Source organism: Miniopterus natalensis, chromosome 5 (genome assembly GCF_054644295.1).
Source record: "Miniopterus natalensis isolate mMinNat1 chromosome 5, mMinNat1.hap1, whole genome shotgun sequence".
Lineage (NCBI taxonomy): Eukaryota > Metazoa > Chordata > Mammalia > Chiroptera > Miniopteridae > Miniopterus > Miniopterus natalensis.
Genome location: NC_142085.1, coordinates 83,138,665 through 83,165,914, shown reverse-complemented (window position 1 = coordinate 83,165,914; position 27,250 = coordinate 83,138,665). Strand labels below are relative to the sequence as shown.

At 45.0% G+C, this 27,250-nt stretch overlaps 1 protein-coding gene across 1 annotated transcript; it reads left to right on the top strand.

The window, feature by feature from the left end:
• Positions 1–1,533: 1,533 nt before the first annotated feature.
• ZBTB2 (zinc finger and BTB domain containing 2) lies at positions 1,534–25,971 on the top strand. Its single transcript, XM_087817691.1, has 3 exons — positions 1,534–1,783; positions 16,095–16,279; positions 23,221–25,971. Exons 2-3 carry the CDS (start codon positions 16,107–16,109, stop codon positions 24,590–24,592), a joined length of 1,545 nt encoding a protein of 514 aa, XP_087673817.1. The 5' UTR covers positions 1,534–1,783; positions 16,095–16,106; the 3' UTR covers positions 24,593–25,971.
• The last annotated feature ends 1,279 nt before the right edge of the window (positions 25,972–27,250 follow it).

Genomic DNA, 27,250 nt, shown 5'->3' with positions numbered 1-27,250 from the left:
ATCTTTATGATTTTTCTACCAATTAAAATCACTTTAGTTTCCTAATAAGATGAAACAGATCTCAACTGGAGAGCCAATCCAAGAAGCCAGGCATGTCAGAATGAAGGCCAACTTTGATGTTTTAGTGATAGTGCACTAGAAATACTTGTATCAGGGTCAGAATTTGGTTTTGTAGGCAAACATTTAACCACTCAACAAGTCATTTATCTAGCTGATCAAAGAACAAGAAAAGTTCAAGGCAGGTATGCACTAATTCTATTACTCCCTTTTGTACCACTGTAGTTCCACAGCTGCTTATTCTGTCTTCAGAGAAGGAAAAAGGCATGAGTTGCACCGGTATAACTTAACTGGATCACTAAGTCAAACTGAAGAGTTTTAGAAGCGACACTTACTGTATGTTAAATTAGCTGTCTTAAGATAGTAAGCTTGCCTTATATTTGTGAACTATGTGCCAGGGCACTGTGCTATGTAAACCAAAATGGGTTAGACATCAAATCAAGGACCTTATAACGAAGATAACATGCTTTAAAACCAGAGTACCCTGAAAACTGCAAGCCACATTCTTTTTTAAGTCTTCAAAATACTATACATGTAAATAAATAATGAAGTCCAGCCCTCAAAGGACTAAATTGTGCTTCCAAAGAAATAAAATTCTAGCAAAATGACAACACAACCATAAACTTTAAAATGTTAAGAATGACTACCAAAGAATTTTCCTTGCCTCCCCCTTTTACATTTCAGGACCTCCCTGCTAAAAGATTTCAGGACCCTCTAAATTTACAGAATGGCCAACTCTGGAATCCACTCTAACAGTTCCTCAGAAACCAAACTTAACAAGAGAGTAAACTGGTTTTTAAGTAACAAACATGCTTTGCAGATTTTTGGTATTTTTGGACCAAAGCTTCAAAAGCTAAAACCGAATTACTGAAATAAACATCAAATTAAATCCTAACAGAAACTTCTTAGACCACACTCAACTAGCATGTTAGCACCTCTACCTCTACACACGGCACAAGCAGGCATGTCTTACTTCGGTATGACTTTTCGATTACCACTGGTGATAAAAGGTATTCGTGATTTATAATTATCTTTCTGGTTCTCAAGCCCACTCCGTTTCAAGACTTAAAGTTAAACCGTATGCCAATACGGGAAGTCAGGGGGCAAAGGTATAGGCCAAGAGATGTCAAGCAGAAGGAGCCTGCAGGAGGAGCCGACCAGCAGCTCTCCATCCCTTCCCGGGTATCTCCAGGGTCGTCCTACCTAAACACTTTATGTAAACATGGGGCTTGTGACTCAGGCCTCCAGCCCCAGTACGTGGAGAGAAGTTTCCTCGCCTCGGCTGCACATGGTTTGCAGAAGTTTGGCTGAAGCAGAGCGCCGAGCCTGGGTGGGAGCGGCAGTGTAGTTAGCGCTGCAGGCGGCGGCGGCGGCGGCAGAGCAGCAGGAGGCGGAGGCGGAGGCGGGCGAGGGGGAGGGGAGGCGGCGGGAGGGGGGTCGGAGGGGGCTCTTGCCGCCACTGCTCTCTCGCCGCCTTTCCCCCCCGGCGGGAGCCGCTCTCAGCCTCTTTGCACTAGTCGCTCCGCTCTCTCGGTCATGTGACCTTAACGTAACCGGACAGGAAAAGCCCCGCCGCCGCCGCCGCCGCCGCGCCGGAGACACCGACCGCGGCGGCAGCAGCAGCAGCAGCGACGAGAGGCAGAGGCGGCGGCGGCGGGCTGAGCACGGCCAAGGCTGCCCAGCGGTGCCTCTTCCACACCGCCCGCCGCAGCAGCACCGGCGACAGGTAAGCGCGCACCACCTCCGCCTCCCGGGGCTGGTGCCCACGTGCCACCCCCGGCCCGGGCTCCGGGAAGGCGGAGGGGGGGCGGGGGCCACCGGAGCTCGCAAACGGTTCCGGCAGAGACTGTGGCAACAAAGAAGACGAATGACCCCCGTCCCGAGGCTCCGGGTGAAGGCAGGCAGAGGGCCCGGATCACACGGGGACCCGGTTCTGGGAAGTGAGGGCAGGGGCGCCCCTGGGGGCGGCGGCGGCGGCGGCTGCGCCTGGCGCCGGGGCTCTGGCCGCCTGACAAAACCATCCCCCGGAGCCAGGCGGCGGCGAGTCGGCGGCGGCTCCATCCGGGGCTTTGCGGGAGGGGGAGGGGACGGAAGCCGAGAGGGCGGGCGGCGGATCGGAGGAGGGAGGGAGAAAGAGGAGGGGGCGATTCGCGTTCCGTTCCCCGTCGCCGGTCCCTCCCTTCCCGCCGCCGCCGCGAAGTGCGTCCGGGCGCTGGCGGCCGGTGAGCGTCCCGCGCTGGAGCCCCAAGAGGTTGGCCCGTCAGGTGCGTAATCCTTCCGACGCCTCGCCGCCGCCTTCGGCTGCTGCCCCCGCTGCTGCTTCGGCGGCCAGGCCGCGAGCTGCGGAAGTGGGTTTGGGGGAGGGGAGCGGAGAGGGAGGGGGAGGGGAGGGATCCGGTCCGACCGGAGCAGGCCCGGCCTCTCTGGCGCTTCTCCCAGCTGCAGCGGCTCCTACAGCTGCTGCCGCTACTACTGCGGCTCCGCCTCCCCGCCCGCGGGCGGGGGCGCGCACGCGCGCTTCCGGCCTCTGTGGGTCTCGCGCTGTCTCCGGCTCTCGCGCGCGCTCTTCCCTTCTCTTTGCCTGGCCACCTCCCGCCCCCGGCGCCGGGACTGTTGCGCCTGCCGGGGCGTTGCGCACGGCGTAGGCGTCGGCATTGTGTTAAACTCCGCGGGACTTGGGGCGAGCGCGCGCGCGCACGCGGGACGGCGCCGCCTGAGTGCGTCGCCCCTCCCCTCCCGTCCCCTCGCTCCCCTCCCAGCCCCTAGAGGGTGGGGGCGGGCCGGGGTGCGGCGCGTCGGTCCCTCCCGGCCCCCTTGGGTCTGGCCTGCCCCGCCCCCCCGGTGGCGGGGCGGAGCCGGCGGGGCGGGGCGGGGCGGGGCGGGGCGGCGCGGCGCGGCCGTTAGCCCCCTCCCGCGGGCCGGGGAGCTGCAGGCCTCGCTGGGCGCCGCCTAGGTCGCCCGGCGGCGCGTGTGGGCGCGCGGAGCCGGAGCCCTCGGCTTCCGCCCCACGGGCGATGCTCGCCTCCGATAAGGCGCAGAGCTACGCTGTGGTTTCTGGCTGCTTTGCCGCGCGGCGTGGGGCCGGCGTCCGGGCCGGCCCAGTCTCACCCCCCGTAGGGGTCCGGGGAGGGGAGGGGAAGGAGGGGTGCGCGGGCCGCTTCCCCTCCCCGACCCGTCTTGTCTGTGGAGCGACACCCCCAGAGCACTGACGTTTACACAGGGCTGCGAAGAGACCTGGCAGGTGCTTAGGAACCGAGGATGCTGGGGAAGCGAGGTTTCGGTCGCGTTGACCTGGTAGTGAGCTGAAGGGGGCAGTAACGAGGGCACGGGGAGTAGAGCAGGCAGGAGAGCGGCAGAGCGAAAATACGGCGATTGCTGCGCCTCTTGCTGCAAAAACGCAGCTGCTGCGCTCGCCGCTGCCGGCGCCTGATTACGCCTCGGGGAAGTAGCCGGGGCCCTGCGCTCGCCCCGCCCCGGCGGTGGGCCTGTGCCGGTCGTTGAGTGGGCGCGCCTAGTGTGTGCGTCCCAATTGTCTTCATTTCCATAGGTTATTGTCTTAGTGGAATAAAACATTGAAATGGTCGGGATTACTGCCTCGCCGAGCTCCAGGGTGCTCCGGGTTTCCTTCGTCGGGCGGCCCTGTCCTTTCTAGGACGGAACCATCCCTGCTGACCCCGGTGCAGCACAGGAGCCGCGTATAAGTAGCACTAGCATTTTAATCTAAGAGACCTGAAGTTTCAATAGAAAGTCAGAATTATGACATTTTAAACCCTCATTTCTTAAATTAAAAGCCAAAATTAATTGTTAAATTTATTTTGCATACTAAATAACCTTGGTGTCTATCCAGGATGTTTTCAAATTGTTAAAAATTTTTAAGAAGAAAGATTACTACTAATACTGCATTCCTTTAAACTGGGTGTTTCTCACTTAAATATGTGGTTTATATAAGTTTCTTCTAGCCAAAGAACTGACCTGTTACTGAAACCATCGTAAGATCTCAGAGTACAAGAAGTAATATATCAGTGTTAAAGTGCCACTAACAGTGGTGAAGGGAGTCCTTAAAGGGTGGCAAATAAACCACCCGTAAAACTTTGTTGTACAGTCCAACTGCTTGTGAGTTTTAAAGTTTCTCTTCTTTTCAAAGAGGGTGTAAATAGATAGCCGGCGCTCCACAAACTCTTCCACCAAAATACTCCAGCAGCAGAGAATAAACACTAGGCATGTTTTAGGTCATGGAATAGAAACCTCCAATGTGACCATTTCTTCTTTATTTTAAAGAGTAATGTAAACTTTGCACTGTCCTCCAAATTCTGGACTTCTGTACTATAAAAAATTTATAAAATAATATAAAATCTTACCCCAACCCTCTAAGAATATGCATCTTGAGAACACTGCATATCCCTGCATACGGGGATGTGCTTTTCGCAGCGTAAGAATTACTGAGAGAGGTGGGGAACTGAAGGAGACGTCTAAGGCTGGTGTGTGACATTGGCTTGGAACAGCTTCTTCGGAGCTGGAGACCCTCCTGCGGTCTCCTTACTGTCTCTCAGTACTTCATTCCTAGACCCACACGTCTTTCCCTGAAGTGACTTGGAAACTCTGGGCAAGTAGTGTGACACCGAGCTGTCACAGCAAAGGAAGAACTGCTGGTTGGCTGGAGACTTTACCATAAATTTCAAAATGCACATGGTGAAAGGGCATTTATCATTTTACCTACTGCCATATGGTCTTCAGCATGACCCTGAAAACCTAAAAGGAAGTTGAGAATTTTTATTTCCTGAAGAAAAAAATACAGTAAACCAGCCTAAGCATTAGATTGAGACCATTTTTGAAACCATTTTTATGCTCAAGTAGGATATAATTTTTATTAGCCAATTAAACTTAAATAATTAAGATACTACTTTGAATCAATAGTAAATAAGATCCAGTGTTATACAACGCTCATAGGCCATTAAGGAGTAGAGTCAGTAGTCACAGAACACTTACCGGGAGTTGGCAGTCCAAGACATTTATGACCACTTCTATATATATGTGGTACAAAGGTCAACTTAAACGCTGGTATCTATGCTCAAATACATAATCCTCAGTTCACATGCATGAGGTATGTATCATGTGACTGCCTCCAAGAAAGCTCAGTGCGCAGAGATAGGAATTTGTAAAGCATTTTCATGTATCTGGTTAAGTACTTAGGAAACAACTGTTTTTACTTTACAAGAACTTCTAGTGTACAGTTTTTTTAAACAGTGTGCGGCCCTAAGTTCTGCACCAAGTAAAGGTGAGCATCAAAATGGTCTTGAGAGCAATCTCAAAGTGTGCATGTGTTCTCTGCCATGCCTAGTCGCTTAGATTCTCCAAATCCCCAAAGTGATTCTGCACAGGAGCTGTCTGTCATCCTCAGTCTCTTGTGAATCCCCAGGACCCTTTCATGGTTCCACGAAGTCAAAACTATTTTCATAATGATGCTAAGATGTTACTGGCCTTTTTCGCTATTGACAAAATGTGGTCACATTGGGAAGATCCACATAACTCACTGAGCTGACTTTCTAGATGACCAATGGGTGATGTTAAAAATCACACGCAGGTAAGCAGTCCATTCCAAGTGCAAGACAGAGCAATAAATTGTAGTAATAGAATAGGAAAATACTCACTGACGTATTTTTAGGCAATACAACTCTTAAGAAACTAACACTTGTCAAGATTTGATGTAATATTGAAGAATATCTACAGTTACCTAAAACGGCTATTAAAAATTCCTCTTTTTCCAGCTATACAATTGAGTTAGGCTGGATTTTCTTCAATACTCAAGCAAAACAGACATCACAACAGTCAGTGGAGAAGCAGAGTAAATGCCAAGTCCAGTTCTGTTCTGTGAAAATGTAAAAAGTTTCCGCTTCACTCATTTTTTTGTTGTTTGGAAAATATAATACTTTTTTATAAAAATGTAAAGTGAGCACACAATGGACTTAATAAAGGCGTCCTGATACCAAAACGTATGAGAACCCCTGCCCTAAAATACTGAAATAAATTACTCAAGACTTTGAATGAAAGCTCATTTGGTGCTCCTCTCTGACATAGGCTGAGCTATACATAGGTGACTATATTTTCTTCAGATTGATTTTACTAATCATCATACAGCATTTAAAAAAGGAAGGCAATCTCTACTTTGATGGGTTATTAGAAGCAAATTAGATTAGGTTTTAAATATTTCTGTGTACTCATATGTAGGTTTCCTTAAAGCCGTTAGCATAATGCCTTTAGTTATCACTTTTAATATCAACTCTTTATTAGCCAAATCTCTGACCTGCTTCTCCTTGACACCTACACTGTCTCTGAACTTATACTTAGAAATTAAAAACTAATTTTAATGTTAACTTAGACAAAATATAACTGAAAAGACAAATCTTTTTAAAATGCAGTGCTTTCCAAAGTCAAAATAAGTGCTGTTGGTTAGTTTATGTCCCTCCTTTTTCTGATTACTGTAGAAGAGGAATGACTATAAAGAAATGTTAAAATATATGTACCAATCTGTCACCACAGCTAAATAAGATACATTTCCTAGCTTTGAAATACAGTTTTAAAATATATTAAAATTCAAATGGCCAGGCTCGTTCAAGTTTACTTTATGGGCCCTCAAGTATTAATTATTAATAATACTAACTGAAAAAAAGCAGTTTTTTCATCCTGGTAAGTGGTCTAAACCACTTGAAAGAATCAATCTTACTTGTGGGTAGTGCTTTTCTGTTACTGATGCGTCCTGTGCATTACAATATTCATATACGCTTCACTTGAGTAAAATCAAGGACTTCAGAAGACCTTTTAGTGCCCTTGAAATGGGTAGTCTAAGTGGTATTTAGTATCTTAAAGAGCTATTATCTTGAAAAAGTGAATCATCAATTCCCAAAAGCTATTTTGGCCTCTTTTAATACTCAAAGTGAAGAAGGAACTTGAGTTGTCAGAATACAGTGCGATTATGTTTGTTCCATTCAGCTGCACCTCCAAAAGCTGAGTAACTTAAGGATCAGCCCCCATGTGCCATGTGATGGAAGCTGAAAGCCCTTGACATCTGGGTAGTACCCATTACCAGTGTGGGAAACTGGTGATCGAAACCAAAGCATTAAACAGTATAAATGATCATTTACATTAGGCTTTAGAAAGTGTTTTTTACTTATTTTAACATGACATGTCTTACAGTCTCTGAATTTACTTAAAGGAAAAACCACTTTGTATACTACACATACGTAAGAAGGCATTCTGTGAAACCCCACTTTCTCTTCTCACTATTCTGATTTAGATTTTTTTTAAAGTTCCAGTAACAGTGTTAAATGGCTGGGGGCTTTATATAGGCCTTCAGTTTCATGTCTGATTGGCAGCCCTCCGTGATTGGTATTAATAAGAACTTTTAGGAATGATCTGTAGCAAGGTAGTGTAGTGGAAATTTACACCCAAAAGACCACTGTTTATAGTTTTTACTTCTCTCAACTGTCATATATAGTGATTTAAGGACGTGACTTCTGGAGTCAGACACACCTGGCTTCTCTGAAGACTCAGACATAAATTAGTCAAAACTTTGGAGCTCCAGACCATTATAACCAACGTGTACTCTACATCTCTCCTTGGGTGTCTCTAAAGCATCTCAGTCCCAACATGTCTGAACCTAAGTTCATGATCTTCCCCACAAAACTGGGTTTTTGCCTATATTCCTTCTCCTGGCAGAGAGCCCCCCACAATCTATCCAGTTACACAGGTTGGAAATCTAGGCATCACCTTGGGCACCTGGATCTTCCCCATTCTCCTTGTGGTGGAAGCTGAAAGCCCTTGACATCTGGGTAGTAGATGTCACCAGCCAGTCCTGTTGGATGTTTTTATTCTTCCATCTATCCCCTCCCCCTGCCCCTCTGTCTTCGTCACCACTGCTTAGTCTGTCATTTCCCCTCTCCACCACTTCGAACACGTTTCCCCTTGCCCACCTCTTTACCACCTCCACACCACCTCCACCACTCCAATTTAGTTAGTTTTGCAACTGCAGACATCTGATCATGTCACCCTCCTGGAAATCCCCTTCAGTGGCTTCTCATCGCCTTTAAGATAAGAACCAGAACCCTTAACAGACCTTACTCTCCAGCCTCATATTTCCTCATCCTTCTGTCTGGCGCTTTGCCCTGAGGCCACATTGACCTCCTTTCCATCCCTCAATTGCATCTTGGTCCCCCTATCTTAGGGCCCTTGCGAATTCCCATCCCTCCGCCTGGAATGCTCTCTTCTGCCCAGTTAACTATCCTCATTCTTCATCTGCTAACTGGTATTTCCTTACAAAAGCCTTCCCTCACCCACAGTCCCCAAATTAGACCCCATTTATGACCTCATTTACTTTGATAGCTCTCATTAGAGTTGGCTATTATAAATTTGTGTACTCATTTGATTACACTCTGGAACTTGGTGGATTCTGCAAATCATTGCATCCACTGCACCTGGCACCTTAGAAAGCTCTCACCAGATATCTGACCACTTCCCAAATCTGCTTCTTCTGAGTTACCCCTACCTATGGGCAAGTTACTTCCCTTCTCTAAGGGTAAATTTCTTCTTCTGGAAAGAGGATAACTGATCCTTAGCACATAAGTGGTCATTTGTTATTAATGCTGTGGTTATTAATTATTACAATTAATAATGTTTAGTAAGAAAACGATGTACCATGGTATTATTGAGGATTAAATGTTACCTGTGAAGGGTTATCGTAAACTATAAAGCACTATTCAGAACTTAATTGTTAGCATGAAGAAACATGAGGTGACATTTTGAAATTGTAATAGTCTTCCAAAATACAGTGCACAGTAAATTGATGAGAATTTTTTAAGTTAATCTAAGATCAATAGAAATTGAACTTTTACCCCAAATCACCCAGCTATTCTGGAGGCCAAGCTGTGACTGGAACTCAGCACCCTCCTCTCCAAACATATAGTTATTAATTTATTTAACAAGTATTGAACACCAGACAATATGCTGTGCACATGGACGAAGTAATGATGATAAGACTTGGTGCCGCCTTTCCGGAAGCGTCAGGCAGACACATGTAAACTGGCTTGTTCACGGTTGCCCCAGAGGCAGGAAGAGCCTACTTATCTGGGGATCAGGAAATTTTTACAGAGGACAAGTAGCGCTGGGGGATGGGGCGGGTGGCAGTGGTGAGTCTCTATGAAAGTGGCATGTACACGTTCTGCATGAGGGTCTAAGGCCCCCTCTCCTGACTGTGTGTAGACATCAGGTTGCTGAGCTGCCTGGCACCGAGGGGGGGGGCCTCAGCGGTGAGTGTGGCAGAGTATTAGGACCCAACAATGTCCTGGGCATTCAGAACCTTCTGGGCAAAGAAAATTGCCTTTCTTCCTCTAATCTCAGTTCACCCAGCATTTCCAAAGTGAGTAAAATAACATCATTGTGTCTCTATTGTTAACATACTTGAATGAAACTGGATTTTTTCTTTATTTACTGATTTGAGAGAAACCCATTTGTTGTTCCACTTATTTATGCATTCATTGGTGGTTTCTCATGTGTGCCCTGATTGGGGATCAAACCCACAACCTTGGCATATTAGGTGATGCTCTAACCAACAGAGCTACCTGGCCAGGGCGAAACTGGGTTTTTGATAATACTTGGACTTGAGAACAAATTGGAACACTTAATGATTACTTCATAAAGATCACCGAGTGGACAATCTTGTGTCAGGAAAACAAGTAGGCACAACTTAATGTCATAAAGTAAAATTTTATGTTGTGATGTCTTGGCGTTAAAAAGTACATATGTATTTTTTCTATATATTGAGTATAATACCAAACTTGCCCTTCCTTTAGAAAGATATTCTGACATGATGTCCTTTCTACCTATTTATATTTAAAAGTCTCCCATGCCTACCAGGTTTGTGACTGTTTTTGTCTTTTCTTTCATAATAAAGAGGGAGCTACAGTCGGTTGGTTGGTAGGTTGGTTGGTTGGTTTTTAGTAGGTCTGTGAAACCTGAAGTCTGGAAACCGTTAGATTGATTCACACTAGAGCATGAAGTGCAGTCAGCAGGGGTTGGGTCAGGCAGGCTGGGTGAACTATGCTGAGGAATTTGGTTTCATCCCAAAGGCTGCAGGGATTTTAAGGCCAGAGGATTTTAAACAGGATAGGAACATCATTTTTGCCCTTTGGGAAGATGATTGTGATGGATTAAAGGGACGCTAAAGCTGGAAACAAGAGATGAGTAGGGAGGTAGAGCCAAGGCGTGGTGATGGCATAGAGTTCAGGTTGGTGGAAGGTAGGTGACCGACAGATGTGAGGGATGAGAGAAGTGGAGGCCTAGAAGCTGAATTGAGATTCCTGGCTTGGTCAAGGGGTGAATGATGGCACCATGCACTAAGCTGGGGGTACAGAAGGATCAGGTCTATGTCTATGGCTTTTACAATCCTTTTGGAGAAAAGGGGGTGGGAGGAAGGGGGAGGATTTGAGTTATTTAGCCCATATTGGATTTGGGTTCCTGTGGGACAGCCGAGTGGAAGTGGATCAGATGACTAAAGAGAGCCTGTAGAATGAGAAATGGACTGCGGACCAGAGGCAGACGAGCATCAGCGAAAGAGGAATCGTTGATGGAGATTAAAATAGAATAGCCAGAAGTGAGACCAAAACCAGAGCGCAGTGGCCTGGAAGCCAGGGGCAGAATATTTATGGTGCAGGAGGAAGGATATTAAGTGCTGCAGAGTCCATAGGGCTGGGAAACACCAGTCCTCGGTGACCTTGGTGAGCCATTTCAGTGCGGGGGGGGGGGGGGGGGGGGGGGCGATGTGGTCGCCTGAGCAGTTGGAGATGTGAGAGCAGACATTCATTTCCACAAGGTAGGGAGTAGCCTTGAGCAGGGCCAGCCCTGCAAGATGCTGCTTCTCAGCCTACGCAGCAGTCTTCTGCAAGTCAAGTCACATGGGAGTGATTATGAAGGGGCCGTGGTGAGGAAAGAAGATTTGGAAAAGGGCAGCACCTTCCACAGGTCGGGAGTTGCCCCTGATCCACTGCTGGAGGAATCCAGGCCTGGTCCCCTTCCCCCGCCCCCCCTTTCCCCCTTCCCTCCCTTCCCTCCCTCCTGCGGCGCATCCCTTATCTCAGGCTCATTCACAGGTGTAAGAATCTAGGGGGGTTATTTCTTTTTCTTCCTGAGAAAGACTTTTTAGTCTTCAAAAATAAGATTTTAAAAAATTCATCTGTGCTGGATTTTTTCCTGTGTGAATTGTGAACATAAGACTGTTGTCTTCGTTTTCCCTCCTTTCGTTTATTTCACTTCTCTGAGACTCCTGTACACCAGTTCTTCCCTCTGTATGTGAAAGGATGTCTGTGTTTCCTATTCTAGAGGTTCCAAAACTGAGACAGTAAAATAATTAGGAGACTCCCTTAAAAAAGAAACACTTCACAGTTTTATCATGGCTTCATTCTTGTGGTCTGAATAAAATACTTATGTCAGTCTGTTAGGGGCTGAGAGGGAGCCATACATTTTGCTAAATCGAAGGACATGATATCTATCTGTTAATACAAAACCTCAAAATCCTCTTATACTGATAACTTTGATGGCATTAAAACAGAAAATTACGTATATCAAAATCTCTATAAAACAAAATCAAAAGAGAAAAATATTAGCAAAAACTGTGACAAGGGCCCATTTTCCTTATATACAAAGGATTTTAAAGATCAATAAGAAAAAAGCAAACAACCTGATCTTTAAAAATGGGCAAAGGTCTCGCTCTCTTCTCTCTCTCTCTCAAAATCAATTTTTAAAAAAGTGATGATACCCAGTGTTGGCCAGAGTATGGGGAAGCGGTGGGGGTGGATAGACAGCTCTCACATTTTGAGTCGCCATAATATTTGAATGTCTTATAACAAATACATATACTTAAAAGCAACAGTAAGAAGAATATTTCTCATTGATTTTAAATAAATACACTTGCAGTTGTTCGCTCTGACACATCAAATGCACCCATTTGCACTTATGGATTCTATAATCTTGAGCAAGCTACCTAACATCTCTAAGCCTGTTTCCTCTTATAAAATGTGGGTAGCAATACCTCAAAAAGCTCAAATAAGTTAATGTGAAATTAAATGAGTAACATGTGGAAATGAATGGTTAACAGTAAACACTCCACAAACAGTGGCCACTGTCATCATAATGTCAAGGGAGTAATAGGGTGTGCTAGTATATTTGAAGCTACTGTCAGTAAAAGTGACGCCTGAAGCTGCCTAACCAGGGAGATAATCATGATCCGAGTCAGAGTATATGACGAAGCAGCTCATCACAGTTTGCTTTAGAGGATGTACGTTTTTGTAGAGAAAAGCAAGTGAGTAAGATAGAAAGGTGTTCTGGCACTTTTCAGAGAACAGCCTTGAGACAAGCTTCTAAAGTTTTATCCTGGTGGAGGTTAGGTTAGAGTGATGTTTCCTTGTAATCCCAGTTACTTTGCAGCCTGGCACCGTCTCTGCTTTCATCATGAACCCCATGCCTTTCCTCTGTATCCCTTCCTTATCTGAGTGCTTTCACCTTCTCTGACATACACAGGAACACTGGGAACTTTCCGGACCCATACCATCCATGTTCACACTCCAATGAGACTACAGTCCAGGTCTTCATACTCAAATTACTGCAATGTGGATACAGTTCTTGGTAGAAAACATGAAACTCGACATCCTATATTCTTGCTCTGTGACCTGATCAGTTTCTTAAAGTATTATTTCATTTGATTCATTTATTTTAGGGCACACTTACTAATTTCTTAATCTGTCAGTTCATGCCTAGAACAGGAAGGAGCGTGGGGAGTTCACCGACTGAGTCAGAATTGCTATGGGTCCGTTTTTGTTTTAAAGTTCATTGGTAACGCATTCTCCACAGTAGCTTCCGTAATTCTGACGTTATCTATTTTTTAATCTGGCTAATTAATTTATGTGCAGTGGGCTTTTTTATAAATTAAACTTTATTTTGAGTTAACTATGGATTCATATGCAGTTGCAAGAAATGATAGCGGAACCCCATATACTCTTTACCCTTTTTCCGCTAATGGAAACATCTTGCAAAACTGTGGCACGGTGTCCCAGCCAGGATATTGACATTGACACAGCTGAGCTACAGAACATTCTGTCACCATGAGGGTCCCTCATGTTGCCCTTCTGTAGCAGAACCCATTTCCTTCCTGCTCCCCTCACCCCTCCACTACTAATCTGTTCTCCACTTCTGTAATTTTCAAGAATGTTATATAAGCGGAATTGTGCAGTATGTAACCTTTTGGGATTGGCTTTTCCTAATTCTCCCTCGTTACTGCATGTATCCATAGTTCATTTCTCCTTGTGGCTGAGTAGTTTTTGTTGTATGGGCATACCACACTTATTCACCCACTGAAGGACATCTGAGTTGTTTGTGGCTTTTTCGTATGAAGAATAAAGCTGCTGTGTAAATCCATGAACAGGTTTTTGTGTGAATGTAAGTCTTCGTTTCTCTGGAATAAATGTCCATGAGTGTAGTTGCTGGGTAATGTGGTATTTACATATTTAGTTTTTTTAAGAAACTGCTAACTGCTTACCCAGTTTTACATTCCCACTAGCAGTGTAGGAGCAATCCAGTTTCTCAGCATCCTTGCCAGCATTTGGTGGTGTCATTATTTTTTATTTTGCCATCCTGATAGGTATGTAGTTGGACATCTCATTGTGGTTTTAATTTGCTCTCTGAATGGCTAATGTGTTGAACGTCTTTTCATGTGTTCATTTGCTATCTGTATATCCTCTTTGGTGCAAGGTCTCTTCAAGTTTGTTGCCCATTTTCTAACTCAGTTGGTTTTTTTACTGTTGAGTTTTGAGAATTCTTTATATATTCTAGAGACTAGTTCATTATCAAAGGGCTAGTTTGCAAAGGTTTTCAAATTTCAAATTTTTCCTCCTAGTCTTTAAATTTATTTTTTGTTGTTTATTTTTTTTCATTTTCTAAACAGGGCCTTTCTCAAAATGAAAATGTTTAATTTTAATAAAGTCTAATTTATCAAAATCTCCTTTTATGGATTGTTCTTTTGATGTCAAGTATAAAAATTCTGTATCTAACCATAGATCTGTAAGGTTTTCTTCCTTTTTTCTTTTCCAAAAGCTATACTTAGGTGTCTTAAATTTGAGTCTGTGATCCACTTTGAGTTCATTTTTATATAAGGTTAGTCTTACATCAGGTTTCTTTCTTTTTTTCCCTTTTTGCCTGTGGAAGTGCAGTTGATCCAGGACCATTTGTTGAAAAGATTATTCTTCCTCCACTGAATTGCTTTTGTGACTTTGTAAACAATCAATTGTGCATATTTATGTGGGTCTACTTCTGAGTTCTCTGTTCCTTTCCACTGGTCTTTGTGTTTATCCCTCCACCAATACCACAGTCTTGAGTATTGTAGCTTATAAAACACATCTTGAAATCAAATACACTGATTCCTCCCAGTATATTACTCTTTTTAAAAATTGTTTTAGCTATACCAGTTCCTTTGCTCTTACATATACATTTTAGATTATTGTCTATATCTATAAAAAAAATCTTGGAGAATATCTCTCTACTTGCTGGATGAGGTGCTATCTGATTCATGAGTCACTTAATAAAGCCAATTAGTTCTTCAAAAAAAAAAAATCTTACTTGGATTTTTGATAAGTATTGCCTCAAACCTATATATCAATTTGGGAAAAAACTGATATTTTTACTATGTTGAGTCTACCTAACTGTAAATACAGTATGTCTTTCCATTTATTTAGGTTTTTTTTATTTCTTTCATGAGCATTGTGTAGTTTTCAACAAACAAGTCTTATACATGTTTTGTTAGATTTACATATTGTATTTCTTTCTCTTTTTTTTGTAGTGATTATAAATGGAATATTTCTAATTTCAGGGTCCACAAGTTCAAAGTTAATATATAGAATTACAGTTGATTTTTATATGTTTATCTGATATCCTGTGGCACTGCTAAACTCAGTTATTAGTTCTAGGAGTTTATTGTACATTTCATGGAATTTTTAAAGTAACAATCATGTCAAATAGGGACAGTTTTATTTTTCTTTTCCTGTCCGAATGCCTTTCAGTTCCTTTCCTGCTTTATTGCACTCGCCAGTACTTCCAGTACTATGTTGAATAGTGACAGCAGACATTCTTGCCCAACTTCGGGAGAAAGAATCTTTCTAAGCATTAATATTCTGTTAAGTAAAATGTTGATCTATGTGTTTGGGCTTTTATAAGTGCTGTTTGACTGTGGGAAGGAGCCCGCTGCTATGGCTTTGATGAACCAGCTCCTCTAGAGCCAGTTTTCCTGCTGTAGATGGATTCAGGCCCAGTGGTTTGCTGGGGTGACATGTGAGAAATGAAGATCTTAGAATCTGGAGTCAGAACATTCAGATTTAAATATTGACTCTCCCCCCTTCTAGCTTGGTGGTCTGGGCGATGTTACTTATACTTCTGGAAGCCCATTTCCTCCACAAAAAAGGAGGGAGAGCACACACCCAGCTTCCTTACCCCAGGAGTATGGGCATCCTGGGACTGACTAATGGATGTGCAGTTACTATCTCCTTGCCAGGGGCAGCCTGAGCCGCAGCAGGGGCTGGAAAACTGCCCAAACTTAGTACGATCTTCACCCCACCCTGCTGTGGCCCCACCCAGCACCTTAACTTATCTCTATGGAGATTTGATCATTGAAATTTGCATTTGGAATCCTAAACTAAAAGACTAAATGACCTGGGAATATTTGCTGTCCAGACGGCAGAGCGCCTGAGTTCATTTCCTGACTCCTCCATTCAAACCATCTGTGTGAACTTGGGCAAGTCAAGCGGTCCCTGAATTCCCGACCGTGCCGCCCTGGGAATGGGAGTTGTGACAGCTACTCAGAGGGCTGCGGGAAGACTGAGTGAGTGGTTTAAGGAACATTTTCAGCAGTGCCTGGCATGTTACCTGTGATCATTACTATTGGTGACTGTAAGGACACATACTTGTTTGTGAATCACCTTTCTTAAAAAAAATTGTTTGCTTTGCAGATTTTTAAAAAAATGGATTTGGCCAACCATGGACTTATTCTTCTGCAACAGTTAAACGCTCAGCGCGAGTTTGGTTTCCTGTGTGACTGCACGGTTGCCATCGGCGATGTGTACTTCAAGGCACACAAATCAGTTCTTGCTTCATTCTCCAATTACTTTAAGATGTTGTTTGTCCATCAGACCAGGTAACTAACGTGGTTGTGATAATCTAATGACTGCAGACTCTGAACTTCGAGGCCCTCTGTCCCGCTGAACCTGCTCTTTGCCCTGAGCAAAGCCCCGGGTCTCGCTCCCTGCCCCTGGGCTCCTGGGCTCCCAGTTTCCTCCTGACCTCGTCCCCTCACTTTTCTTGGTTACTCACCCTTCCTGTAGCACTTGGGAACTGTGGACCTTCCAGCCCCAACCAGCCTCTCCAGGGACCCTCTCCAGCGTCCCCTGCACTGTCTAGATCCCAGATCTGGCCCGTTAGGAAGCCAGCTGCTGCCTGACCTCGTTAGTCTCGTCCTGCCCTAATCCAGCCTCAGCTCCCTGAGTGTCCAGTATTTACCCTCGACTGCTTCTCTAAGGCGAGGCCTGATGGCATTAATCCCCCAGTTTTCTTCTTTTCTCTCTTAAAATGTCTAAGTATCTTTACGTGGTTTTTTCTTCCCATCTCTTGGAGAAAAGGGCCCCTGCGTGTTTAAGGAAAAGGTTCTTCCCCCCGCCCCGCAAGCCCCCAGATCCCACCCTAGTTTTTATTCAGTACTTTTGGTTTTATACTTTTAAGCCCCCACCCCCACGCCCAGTCTGTGAAGGGCCGGTGCTTCCTTACAGTGCTGTCTGCCGGGGGTATGGTGCTGCTCCCCTCCGTCTGACTACGAAGTTCTCCAGGGTGATCTACGGCCTTGCCTGTGCTGGCCTCAGCCCACACTCTTCCTCTCCGTGGGCACTGTGGTTTCTGCCCCATCACTCTACTGAAATCATTCCTCAAAGGTCACCTCCTCATCAAAACCACTGCTATCCTCTCAGCCTCTGTGGTCCTTGTCCTCTGCAGCGTTTGCCACTATGTCCTTCCTTCCTCGGGCTCGCCATCTGCACTCGATGCTCTGCGTTAGCCCATGTTTTTCTGCCCTCTGTGAGTTGGGGTGAGTGTTGGTCTGGAGCTCTTCCTTCCTTTCTGTGTGCACTCCCTTGAGGGGTGCTCATGTTTTCCTGGATCTCACCTTTGCTGGAAACCAGTTTACAGCTCTGACCTTGCTCTTTATTTCCCTAGGCCCCAGGCTGCCTGCCAGACAATTACATTGTATTTCCTTCTTTTATCTCATTTAGCGTATCTAAAACTCAATTAAGTCTTGACTGACTCCCCCGTTTTGTGTGTGTTTTTATCTTTGAGAAACCTCGGACTTAAAATCAGGTCTTATCAGTTCCCAATCAGGTTCTCTTCAAATGCCTTTCATATTAGTCCTTTCCTTCCCCTTTCACTGCCATGTTCTAGTCTTCTCCACATTACTGTCAGATTAATATTCCTGACCATTGCTTTGACTGTAGTGTGCCTCTGACCAGAAATCTTCCTGTGATTGGAAACCTAGAGGGTACCCACTGCTTTTCAAAATAACATATAGATTCCTATTCTGCTTTCAAAGCCCCGCAGGCTCGAAACCTGACCTCCTTCAGGCCTCATCTCCAACTGCAGCCCAGTGGGCCACCCCAGCCTCACCTGAACCACACTTTGCCGGTGGTATTCTGCCCACCTCCTAAGTCCCAGTTTGCTTCTCCTTGACCCCGCCCTTAACCGAGTGGATTAAAAGCTGTCCTCCTCTCTCCCATTCCCTAGCACACAGTGTTTTGTAAGATCTGTCCATCTTCCCTTTGTTGTTATTTGTGTACTTTCCTCCCCTCGTTCGTATGATTCTTGAGGGCAGAGACTGGGTTATACAAATCTTTTTAACTTCGGAGTGTGTATAGTTCAGGTATTTGTGCATAATAGCACTTGATATGTTTTATCTTGTGACTCTAAGGATGCCCCCTTTTACTTCATTGTCAGAGACTTTGCTTCATTTACTGACTTCACAGCGAATGGGTACTTAGCAGTCCCAACACAATGAATTAAACCTGTCTTGAAAGGGGGAAGATTTTAATTTTTAGGAGTAAAATAATACAATGTAATGAGTTTTAAATAGATGAAAGAAGCTTATCTTAAGTGTCTGGCCATAAGTAAAGGACTTTCCAACAAAAGAATGTGACATCTGTGCAGATGAGAGTCCTAAGTTTAAGCTGTAGTGTGCTATTGCCCCAGAGGTGGCACGTGCCTTTGGGCGGCCACCCAGCAGCCTTGTCCACCTCATTGGGACAAGGCAAATACTGGGTGAAGACCAGAGACATGCTTTTAAACCAGTCCCTTTTTGGCAAGCCACTAAGAACTGCCACCTCACTACTTAAGAGGTAGGCTGAGAATATAGTTTTTTCACATTTTGCTTAGAGAGTGTTTTGTCTCTAGTTACCACTAGATGTCTCTGTCCCTTGAACACTACTCTAATTGGTAGCTTTAAATCATGTAGGACTGCAGACTTGCAGCTCTCAAAAATAAAACTACTGAGACACGCCTTGCTAAGTACAGCCTCTGACAGTGTCTAACATTTGAAAATCTTTCTTTTCAAACTTCTTTAAAAGCTCACCTTAAGATTCTAGAATGTGAAGGGAAAATTGAAATTGTAAATGACTGTGAAAGTTTATATGGAGAGCTTGTAGCTGTGCTACAACTGTGTTTTTCCTACATAAAACTGCTCTGTCAGACAGACATCTGTCAATAAGGCCACTTGGTTATAATTGTGTTGTAGAGAGCTGGGTCTCCCCAAAGGACTTGGAAATGACCAGAGTGGCCTTAGTGAGCTGAGTGATTAAGAAAGGAGATCTGGCTGCCTGGGAGTGAACACAGTCAAGGGTAACGGTGGCTGGACCTTCTTCAAACCTTTTTACATGTCTGTGTGTGTATATGTGCTTCTGCTTTAAGAAAATAATATTATAATGAAATCAAGATAAATTGGTGTCTGGAAACCTCCCTGGGCCCTGGCAGTAACCCCCAGGAACCCTGCCTTCCTCTCCCTGGTGGTTTCTCACCGACTCCTGGGCCCCTGGCTGAAGTGTGGACTGGCCGTGCCCAGCCCCACCTCTTCTTTGCATCAGAGACTACACATAGTTCTTTAAAGTTTGAGATGTGTATGGTCCAGTCACCCCTGTTCACAGGCTGTACACAGAGGGCAACCTCTACACAATAACATTTGAGGGGAAATTATTAAACTTACAACACAGTTTTTATAGAAAGGGGCTCTGCTTGGTACCTCTCATGGATGCTGAAAATCACAGTCCCAGTTTTGGATTTCGGCCCTTTTTTCCCTGGGGAGGAGAGGGCTCACTAACTCTAACCCTTCCTTCTACCTGGAGGAATAGTCCGTCCTGGCAGAACAAGAGGTGCCCTATCATCTTCTGGGGCTGATTTGCATCCCTAAAGGCCTATGGTTTCCCAGTTCACTGGGCTTCTGCCTGACCCTGGAAAGACCCCCTCTGGTTGTGTCTTCACGTTGGGGTTGATTATTTACATTATTTAAGTATTGGTCACCACACATGCTCTTTGAAGCTTTATTCTGAATACTGAACTTCCTTAGAGCATCTAAATATGTTAGAGTAGACAAAGTACTGTCGGCACTCACCTCATGCTTAATGAGAAGGCCACCTGTATCTGCATTCCTATTTAAAGGACCATAAATAATTTAAAGGACTATAAAAAGAGTCCAAGTAAAGATGCGAATGATCTGTATGTCTTTTTCTTTAACAGTCATGTAATTCCTCCCCTTTATACTGTCAAGGAATTCTAGCTTTTATGCTTGATTTTTATTCTTTGATTTCTACACGTTGTAGTCAGGTATTTTTCACATGATTATTTGTATGCATTCATCAAGATGGTGGCATAGGAAAACATGGCACTCGCATCCTTCCACAACCACATAAAAAATTACAACTAAACTACAGAACAACCATCATTCAGAACCACCTGAAACCCAGCTAAGTGGAAGTCCTACAACTAAGGATATATAGAAGAAGCCACATCCACACTGGTAAGAAGGGCAGAGACAAGAAACAGGCTGGATCCACACCTACATATGGCTGATAAAAATCAGGAGGGATATCTCGGCTACAGAGGTCCCCCCTGAAGAGTGAGGGGTCCCAGCCCCACACCAGGCCCCCCGCCCAGGGCTCCAGTGCCAGGAAGAGAAGTCCCCATAACTTCTGGCTGTAAAACGGCTGGGATTGGGGCTGAGGGAGATGGAGGCTGCTGGAGTCCCAGGCATTCCTCTTAAATGGCCCATGTATGGACTTACTCAGGCTCACTCCTTCTGAGCTCCAGCGCTGGGACAGCACCTCTAAAGACATCAGAGACATACAGGGAGGAACTGACTTGTCTGGCATCAGGGTGAGAACTGGAGGGTCAGCTTTCTCCAGAAAGAAGTGCTAGCAGAGGCCATTGCTCCTTTTCTGGGTGCCAACAGCAGTCAAGGCTCAACTACAAGAGGAGGGTGTACACAACCCACATGGGATGCACCTTGAGTATCCAGTTGGATGATCAGGGAAGCTGTGCCACTGGACCTTACAGAACACCTATTACATAAAGTCACTCTACCAAGCCTAGGAGATGTACCAGCTCTACCGAATACATAGAAACAAACACAGGGAGGCTGCCAAAATGAGGAGACAGAGGAAAAATGGAAAAATAAGCAAAGGAACTAAATGAAATGGAGGCAAGCAAACTAACAGATAACAGAGTTCAAAACAATAGCTATAAGTTAGTGAGAACTTCAGCAGCATAAAAAAGGACATGGAAACCATAAAACATAACAAGTCTGAAATGAAGGCTACACGAACTGAAATGAAGAATTATTTGCAGGGAATATACAGGAAAGAAGATGATGCTGAGAATCAAATCAGCGATTTGGAAGATAAGGGAGCAAGAAGCACCGAATCAGAACAACAGCGAAACAAACCCAAAAAGAATCCAAAAAATAAGAGTGGTGTAAGGAGCCTCTGGGACAACTTCAAGTGTACTAATATTCGTATCTTGGCTGTGCTAGAAAGAGAAGAGAAAGAGCAAGAAATTGAAAAGCTATTTGAAAAAATAATGACAGCAAACTGTCCTAATCTGGCGAAGGAAAAAGACAAGTCCAGGAAGTGCAGAGAGTCCCAAACAAGATGAACTCAAAGAGGCCCACACCAAGACACATCATAATTAAAATGCCAAAGGTTAAAGACAAATAAAGAATCTGAAAAGCAGTTAGTCACCTACAAGGGAGCTCCCATAAAACTGTCAGCTGATTTCTCAACAGAAACCTTGCAGGCCAGAAGGGATTGGCAAGAAATATTCAAAGTGATGAAAAACATGGAACCACAACCAAGATTGCTGTACCCAGCAAAGCTATTGTTTTGAATCAAAGGACAGATAAAGAGCTTCTCAGAGAAGAAAAAGCTAAAGGACTTCATCACCACCAAACCAGTATTATATGAAATGTTAAACGGTCTTCTTTAAGATGAAGAATGAAATAGATAAAAAATATGAACAATAAAATGGCAATAAATACTATATTATCATTTGAATCTAACCAAAATAAACCAGAACAGAAACGTTCATAGATACACAGAACATTCTGATGGTTGCCAGATGGGAGGGAGGTTGGGGGGATGGGTGAAATAGGTTGAGGGGATTAAGAAGTATAAATTGGTAGTTATAGAATAGTCACGGGGATGTGAAGTACAGCATAAGGAATAGTATAGTCAGTAATATTCTAGTAACTGTGGTATCAGATGGGACAAGATTAGGATGATCAGGATGCCTTTTCTGGGATGATGCAAACACTAAAATCTAAGAGTTAGAAAACCAACAATTGCTGTAGGTACCTCTGATAAATCCCTTAACTTTTTGGAACCTCAGTTTCATGTCTGTCAAATGGGAATAATCACACCTGCCTCATCTACACAGGATTCTGTAATGGTCTAAAGAATCTTGCTGTCATAGCTTTAGAATTACACCCAGGTTTAAATCCCAGTTCTGCCACTTACTAACTGATATTGTGCAAGGTTATGAATCCCTTTGAGCCTCAGTCCCTTATCTGTAATATGGGAATTAATGGGAATTAGTGAATGCCTGGAAAGCCCAGCTGCAGGTCTGGTAAGGAGCTGAGTTGTCCTGCAACCACTCTTTTTTGTTTTTTAGAGAAACACCAATTTGTTGTTCCACTTATCTATGTAGTCATTATTTGATTCTTGTATGTGCCCTGACCAGGGATCGAATCCACAACCTTGGTGTATCAGAATGACGCTTTAACCAACTGAGCTCCCCGGGCCAGGGCCCCGGAATCACTTTGAGTGCAGTCTGGCAGTACTGGGACGGTGATCCGACTGCACTGGAGCTGGCGCGTGGCTGGCCTGCGTTGCGGTCATGCTGCACATGGATCACAGAGTTGCAGGGCACGACAGAATTAGGCTTGACTTTTCTCTCGCTTTTGTTGTATTGCTCTAGGCATTTGTTCTTACTAGTCCAGCTCCCCATGTTGTTTTGCAAATGAAGAAACTTTTTTAATCAGGCAGATTGTTTGACTTATTTTAAAAGGTCTCCTGCTGAGCTCTGGACAGTGTTGGATCGATACAGAATCCTAGACTTTTAGCTAAAAGATGTGTCTGGTCAGTGGGTCTAACCATGACTGGGTCGCAGGCCACTCAGATGATAGAAAGCAGTGGATCCTCTCCATAAAACAGAAATTTGAGAGGACACAATTTCACACACACTACTAAGAAAACCTGCTTCAGGAGTCTCTGAGTTAGGGTGTCACATTTCTTTAACATGAACTTTTCCTTTCCTCGGTCCTTTAAAATAGGTTTATTGTATTTCTCTATTCTTAACATGATTAACGTTAAATTATATATGTTCCCACTGTCCTCTTGAGCATTCCATTTCATGAAATTTACTAACAGTGAGAGATGGGAAATGCTCTTGTTTCACTCACCTTTTTTAAAAGTGCTTGTTTTTTTCCTTCAGGCTTGATGTTGTCCTTTGAGACAGGGGTTGACATTGACTTACAGGCTTTTTACTTGTTTCTTCCAGCGAATGTGTGCGTTTGAAACCGACCGACATCCAGCCCGACATTTTCAGCTATCTCTTACATCTGATGTACACTGGAAAGATGGCGCCTCAGCTCATTGATCCTGTTCGATTGGAACAGGGCATCAAGTTTCTGCACGCTTACCCTCTGATCCAGGAAGCAAGCCTGGCCAGCCAGGGAGCCTTTTCTCACCCCGACCAAGTTTTCCCACTGGCTTCTTCCCTGTATGGCATTCAGATTGCAGACCACCAGTTGAGACAAGCCACCAAGATTGCCCCGGCGCCTGAAAAGCTTGGGCGGGAACCACGGCCCCCACCCTCCCGGCTGAGCCAGGAGCAGGTGCCCGAAGCCGCACAGCTCTCGCAGCTGAATTCAAATCTGACCCAGGCGAATCGGACACACATGACTCCCTCGGACCCCCTGCAGACCTCCCTGTCTCCAGAACTCGTTTCCACTCCCGTCCCGCCCCCTGCTCCCGGGGAGGAGACCAACCTGGAGGCCTCCTCCTCCGACGAGCAGCCCGCGGCCCTCACCATAGCGCACGTGAAGCCGAGCATCATGAAGAGGAACGGCAGCTTCCCCAAGTACTACGCCTGCCACCTGTGCGGGCGGCGCTTCACGCTGCGCAGCAGCCTGCGGGAGCACCTGCAGATTCACACCGGGGTCCCCTTCACCGCGAGCCAGCCCGGGGAGGGCCGCGTGCCCCTGTCTCTCTGCAGCAACGCAGCGGACCTGGGGAAGGAGGCCATGGAGGTGCCCGAGGCCGGGATGATCAGTGACAGCGAGCTGCAGCACATCTCAGACTCGCCCATCATCGATGGGCAGCAGCACTCGGAGACGCCGCCGCCCTCGGACATCGCGGACATCGACAACCTGGAGCAGGCGGACCAAGAGAGGGAGGTCAAGAGGCGCAAGTACGAGTGCACGATCTGTGGGCGCAAGTTCATCCAGAAGAGCCACTGGCGGGAGCACATGTACATCCACACCGGGAAGCCTTTCAAGTGCAGCACGTGCGACAAGAGCTTTTGCAGGGCCAACCAGGCCGCCCGGCACGTGTGCCTCAACCAGAGCATCGACACCTACACCATGGTGGACAAGCAGACCCTGGAGCTGTGCACCTTCGAGGAAGGCAGTCAGATGGACAACATGTTGGTACAAACGAACAAACCCTACAAATGCAACCTGTGTGACAAAACGTTCTCGACCCCCAACGAGGTTGTCAAACACTCCTGCCAAAACCAGAACTCGGACGTCTTCGCCCTGGACGAGGGGCGGTCCATCCTTCTGGGCAGTGGGGACTCAGAAGTAACGGAACCTGACCACCCCGTGATAGCGAGCATTAAAAAGGAACAGGAAACGGTGTTGTTAGACTGAATGTTACTTACCTTTTTAAAACTGTCATTTTTACAAAGACTGTCTTCCTCCCCTTCCCCAACTCAGAACTATAGTTCTCCGTGGCATGATACAAACAGGCCCCTGGTCCCTTTCCCTCTCCCTGTCCGCCGTCCCCAGCCCCTCCTCCATAAAGGCTGTGCGCGTTACAAACCTGGAACATTTGCTTTCATTCAGGGGACATCAGAAAGATGATAGCCAGTAGTACTTACCAACTCAAATGGATTTTGAGTTTTAGATTATTTAAAAGCATACTTGGAACTAATGAAGGGTATATTTAAAACACCAAACAACCAGAATGCAATTTGGTAAGCTAAAATTATGACCTTCCCCCGGTAGTGTCTTCCTCAGAAAAACAATGTCAGAAAATACAGCGTGCTTCTCAGAGACACAGCTGGGCTCTTTACTATGCAAAACCTTGGTACGGAAAACCTTAAAGCCAAGAGAACGTTCTTAGTACTTACCCTCCAGGTGTCTCACTTCAGAATGCGTTCTTTGAGATTATGTCCAGTCAAGAAATCACTAGTTAAGAAACCTACTTGAACAAAACACAGAGAAAAAGTAATAATGTGATGGCAATCTTAATTTTTGGATAAGACATGACAAGCTGTGAGTTTGTGTGTTTGTAGGAGAAAGTGTGCAGATACTTGCTACAAACAGGTGAATTAATGCACATGCCTTATCGAATTGCTGGCTTCTTTCAAAGTTGAACAACAAAGTACTGTATCTTCATCTCTAATACATATGTTGGTTTTAGGAGTCAGATTTGAAAGTGCTGTTGTGTCGATGGTCTTTCTGAATAGAATTGTCATGCCAGTCTAGCAGTTGCCAGTGGTGAATTTGTTTTAGCACCGACCTGCTGCTTTTAAATCAGTGTGTCTACTACAGAAAACAATATAGGATCTTATGGGGAAGCTGTGAGCAGAAGATGTGGTAGCTTTAAGGGTTTTTTAAATTAATGCTAATAGTTTACTGGCAACACTCATTGAAACATCAAAAATGGCAAAGAGAAATCAGGACCAAAACACCTAATTGCTCGTTGGGGGGAGAAAAATGTGACTTTGATATTTAGTCTCCAATTTTTTTAACACCTGAAATTTCTTCTGTTGGCCTGAGAATAGTGAAATTGGTCCGTTAGTCTTTCCGTAGGCCAATAGCATAACGGTCCCACAGGACAAAAGAGAAGCCAGAAATAAGGACCGAAGGGGAGAGGGAAGAGCAGTTAATAGCTGTGCTGTACGTATATGTTAAAACTGACTATCCCGCCATCCTATTCCATGTATAGTTGAGTTCTAAGATTTGTAAGTTTTTATACATACTTTCATTGAATAAACATTTAATTAAATGGGTATATGATTTTATCTGTGTGTTACTTTGTCAACGCAAAAAAACGCGAGGAGGGGAAGTCGAGAGTGTTGCCCGAGGAGTCATTTTCTCGCTGCATCTCCTCCCGTCTGCAGAGCTTAGGGTGATTTCCAGACTTGAATGGCACTTTCCACATTTGTGAAATGAAGACATTGATAACTGCGGTCCCTCATAATACTGTGAGAACTCTATATGAGTGAACTCTATATGAAGATACTGTGAACAAAGTTTGGCCAGGAATGGGTCTGGAGATGGTGTTACCCCACTTTCTCTTACAAGGAAGAAAAGGAGGCCAAGGAGCTTTTGCCCAGAGGTGACCCAAATTCGTGCTGTATAAACACAGATTATTAAATAGTGAGTGGTTTCCACTGACTTCTTTAAAAAGAAAAAAATACATATATTCACATCTAACTTAAATCAAAGTCTTGTGTCAAGTTAATTCTCTGAATATCTATAAAAGGGGCAACTGGGGCGTGCCTCCACGGCCTTCCATACCACCCCCAGGCGGCCCTGAAGGGATGAGGGGTGCAGCCGAAAGACAGGGTCTTGGAGACTAGAAAGTGGTGGGGATCACAAGAGATCGGGGTGAGGGCAAGATGCCAGCCAGCCCCCGTTCAGCTCCAGCAGCTTGATGGAGGGGAGGGGCAGGCACCATGTTCAGCTACTCGTGTGGGGTGCAGGGCTCCTAGCACAGTGCTCAGCCACCTCCACTGTGACTCCTGCACAATGCCCGCTCCTCCCAAAATAGCTGGGCCCAGGTAAGGAAGCCCACCCACCTACCCTGGAATGCTTCATGCCTATTTCATTAATCCCAAGAGGCTGTACATTTAACAATTGATTCTGAGTTTCTGATGGAAATTTGAATTGGTGATATGAACGAATACCTAAGCTTCAGAATTCATTAATGCCTCTGGCTCTGCTGCTTTTCTTTTCATAGGGGAAACAATAAAAAATGACTCACTCATTCAACAAATGTTGCTAAAAAATAGATTTTGTCAAGTACTGTAGGGTTTTATTTTACTATAGGAAGTACGGCTTTAAGTGGAAGAAAGCATTGCCATTGAAAAGGATCTGTCAATTATTTTTCAATAACTGATACACAAATAAGGCAGCTTTGGATAGCGATACAAGAATGTGGAGTGGACCCCAAACCTCCTCGTTAAAGTCGTAGGAACTGGCCACTTGTTTTTTGTAATTTCACCTTGTGAGGAAGGGGAAGAGCCGAGGCATTCAATATGAACCCTCCTGTTCAAAATAATCAGGATTCAGTCACGT

Bases quoted from the DNA above. Each gene is read 5' to 3' on its own strand.
- ZBTB2 (XM_087817691.1), top strand. From the start codon at position 16,107: ATGGATTTGGCCAACCATGGACTTATTCTTCTGCAACAGTTAAACGCT. The intron at 16,280-23,220 runs GTAACTAACGTG...TGTTTCTTCCAG, and splicing joins TTGTTTGTCCATCAGACCAG to CGAATGTGTGCGTTTGAAAC.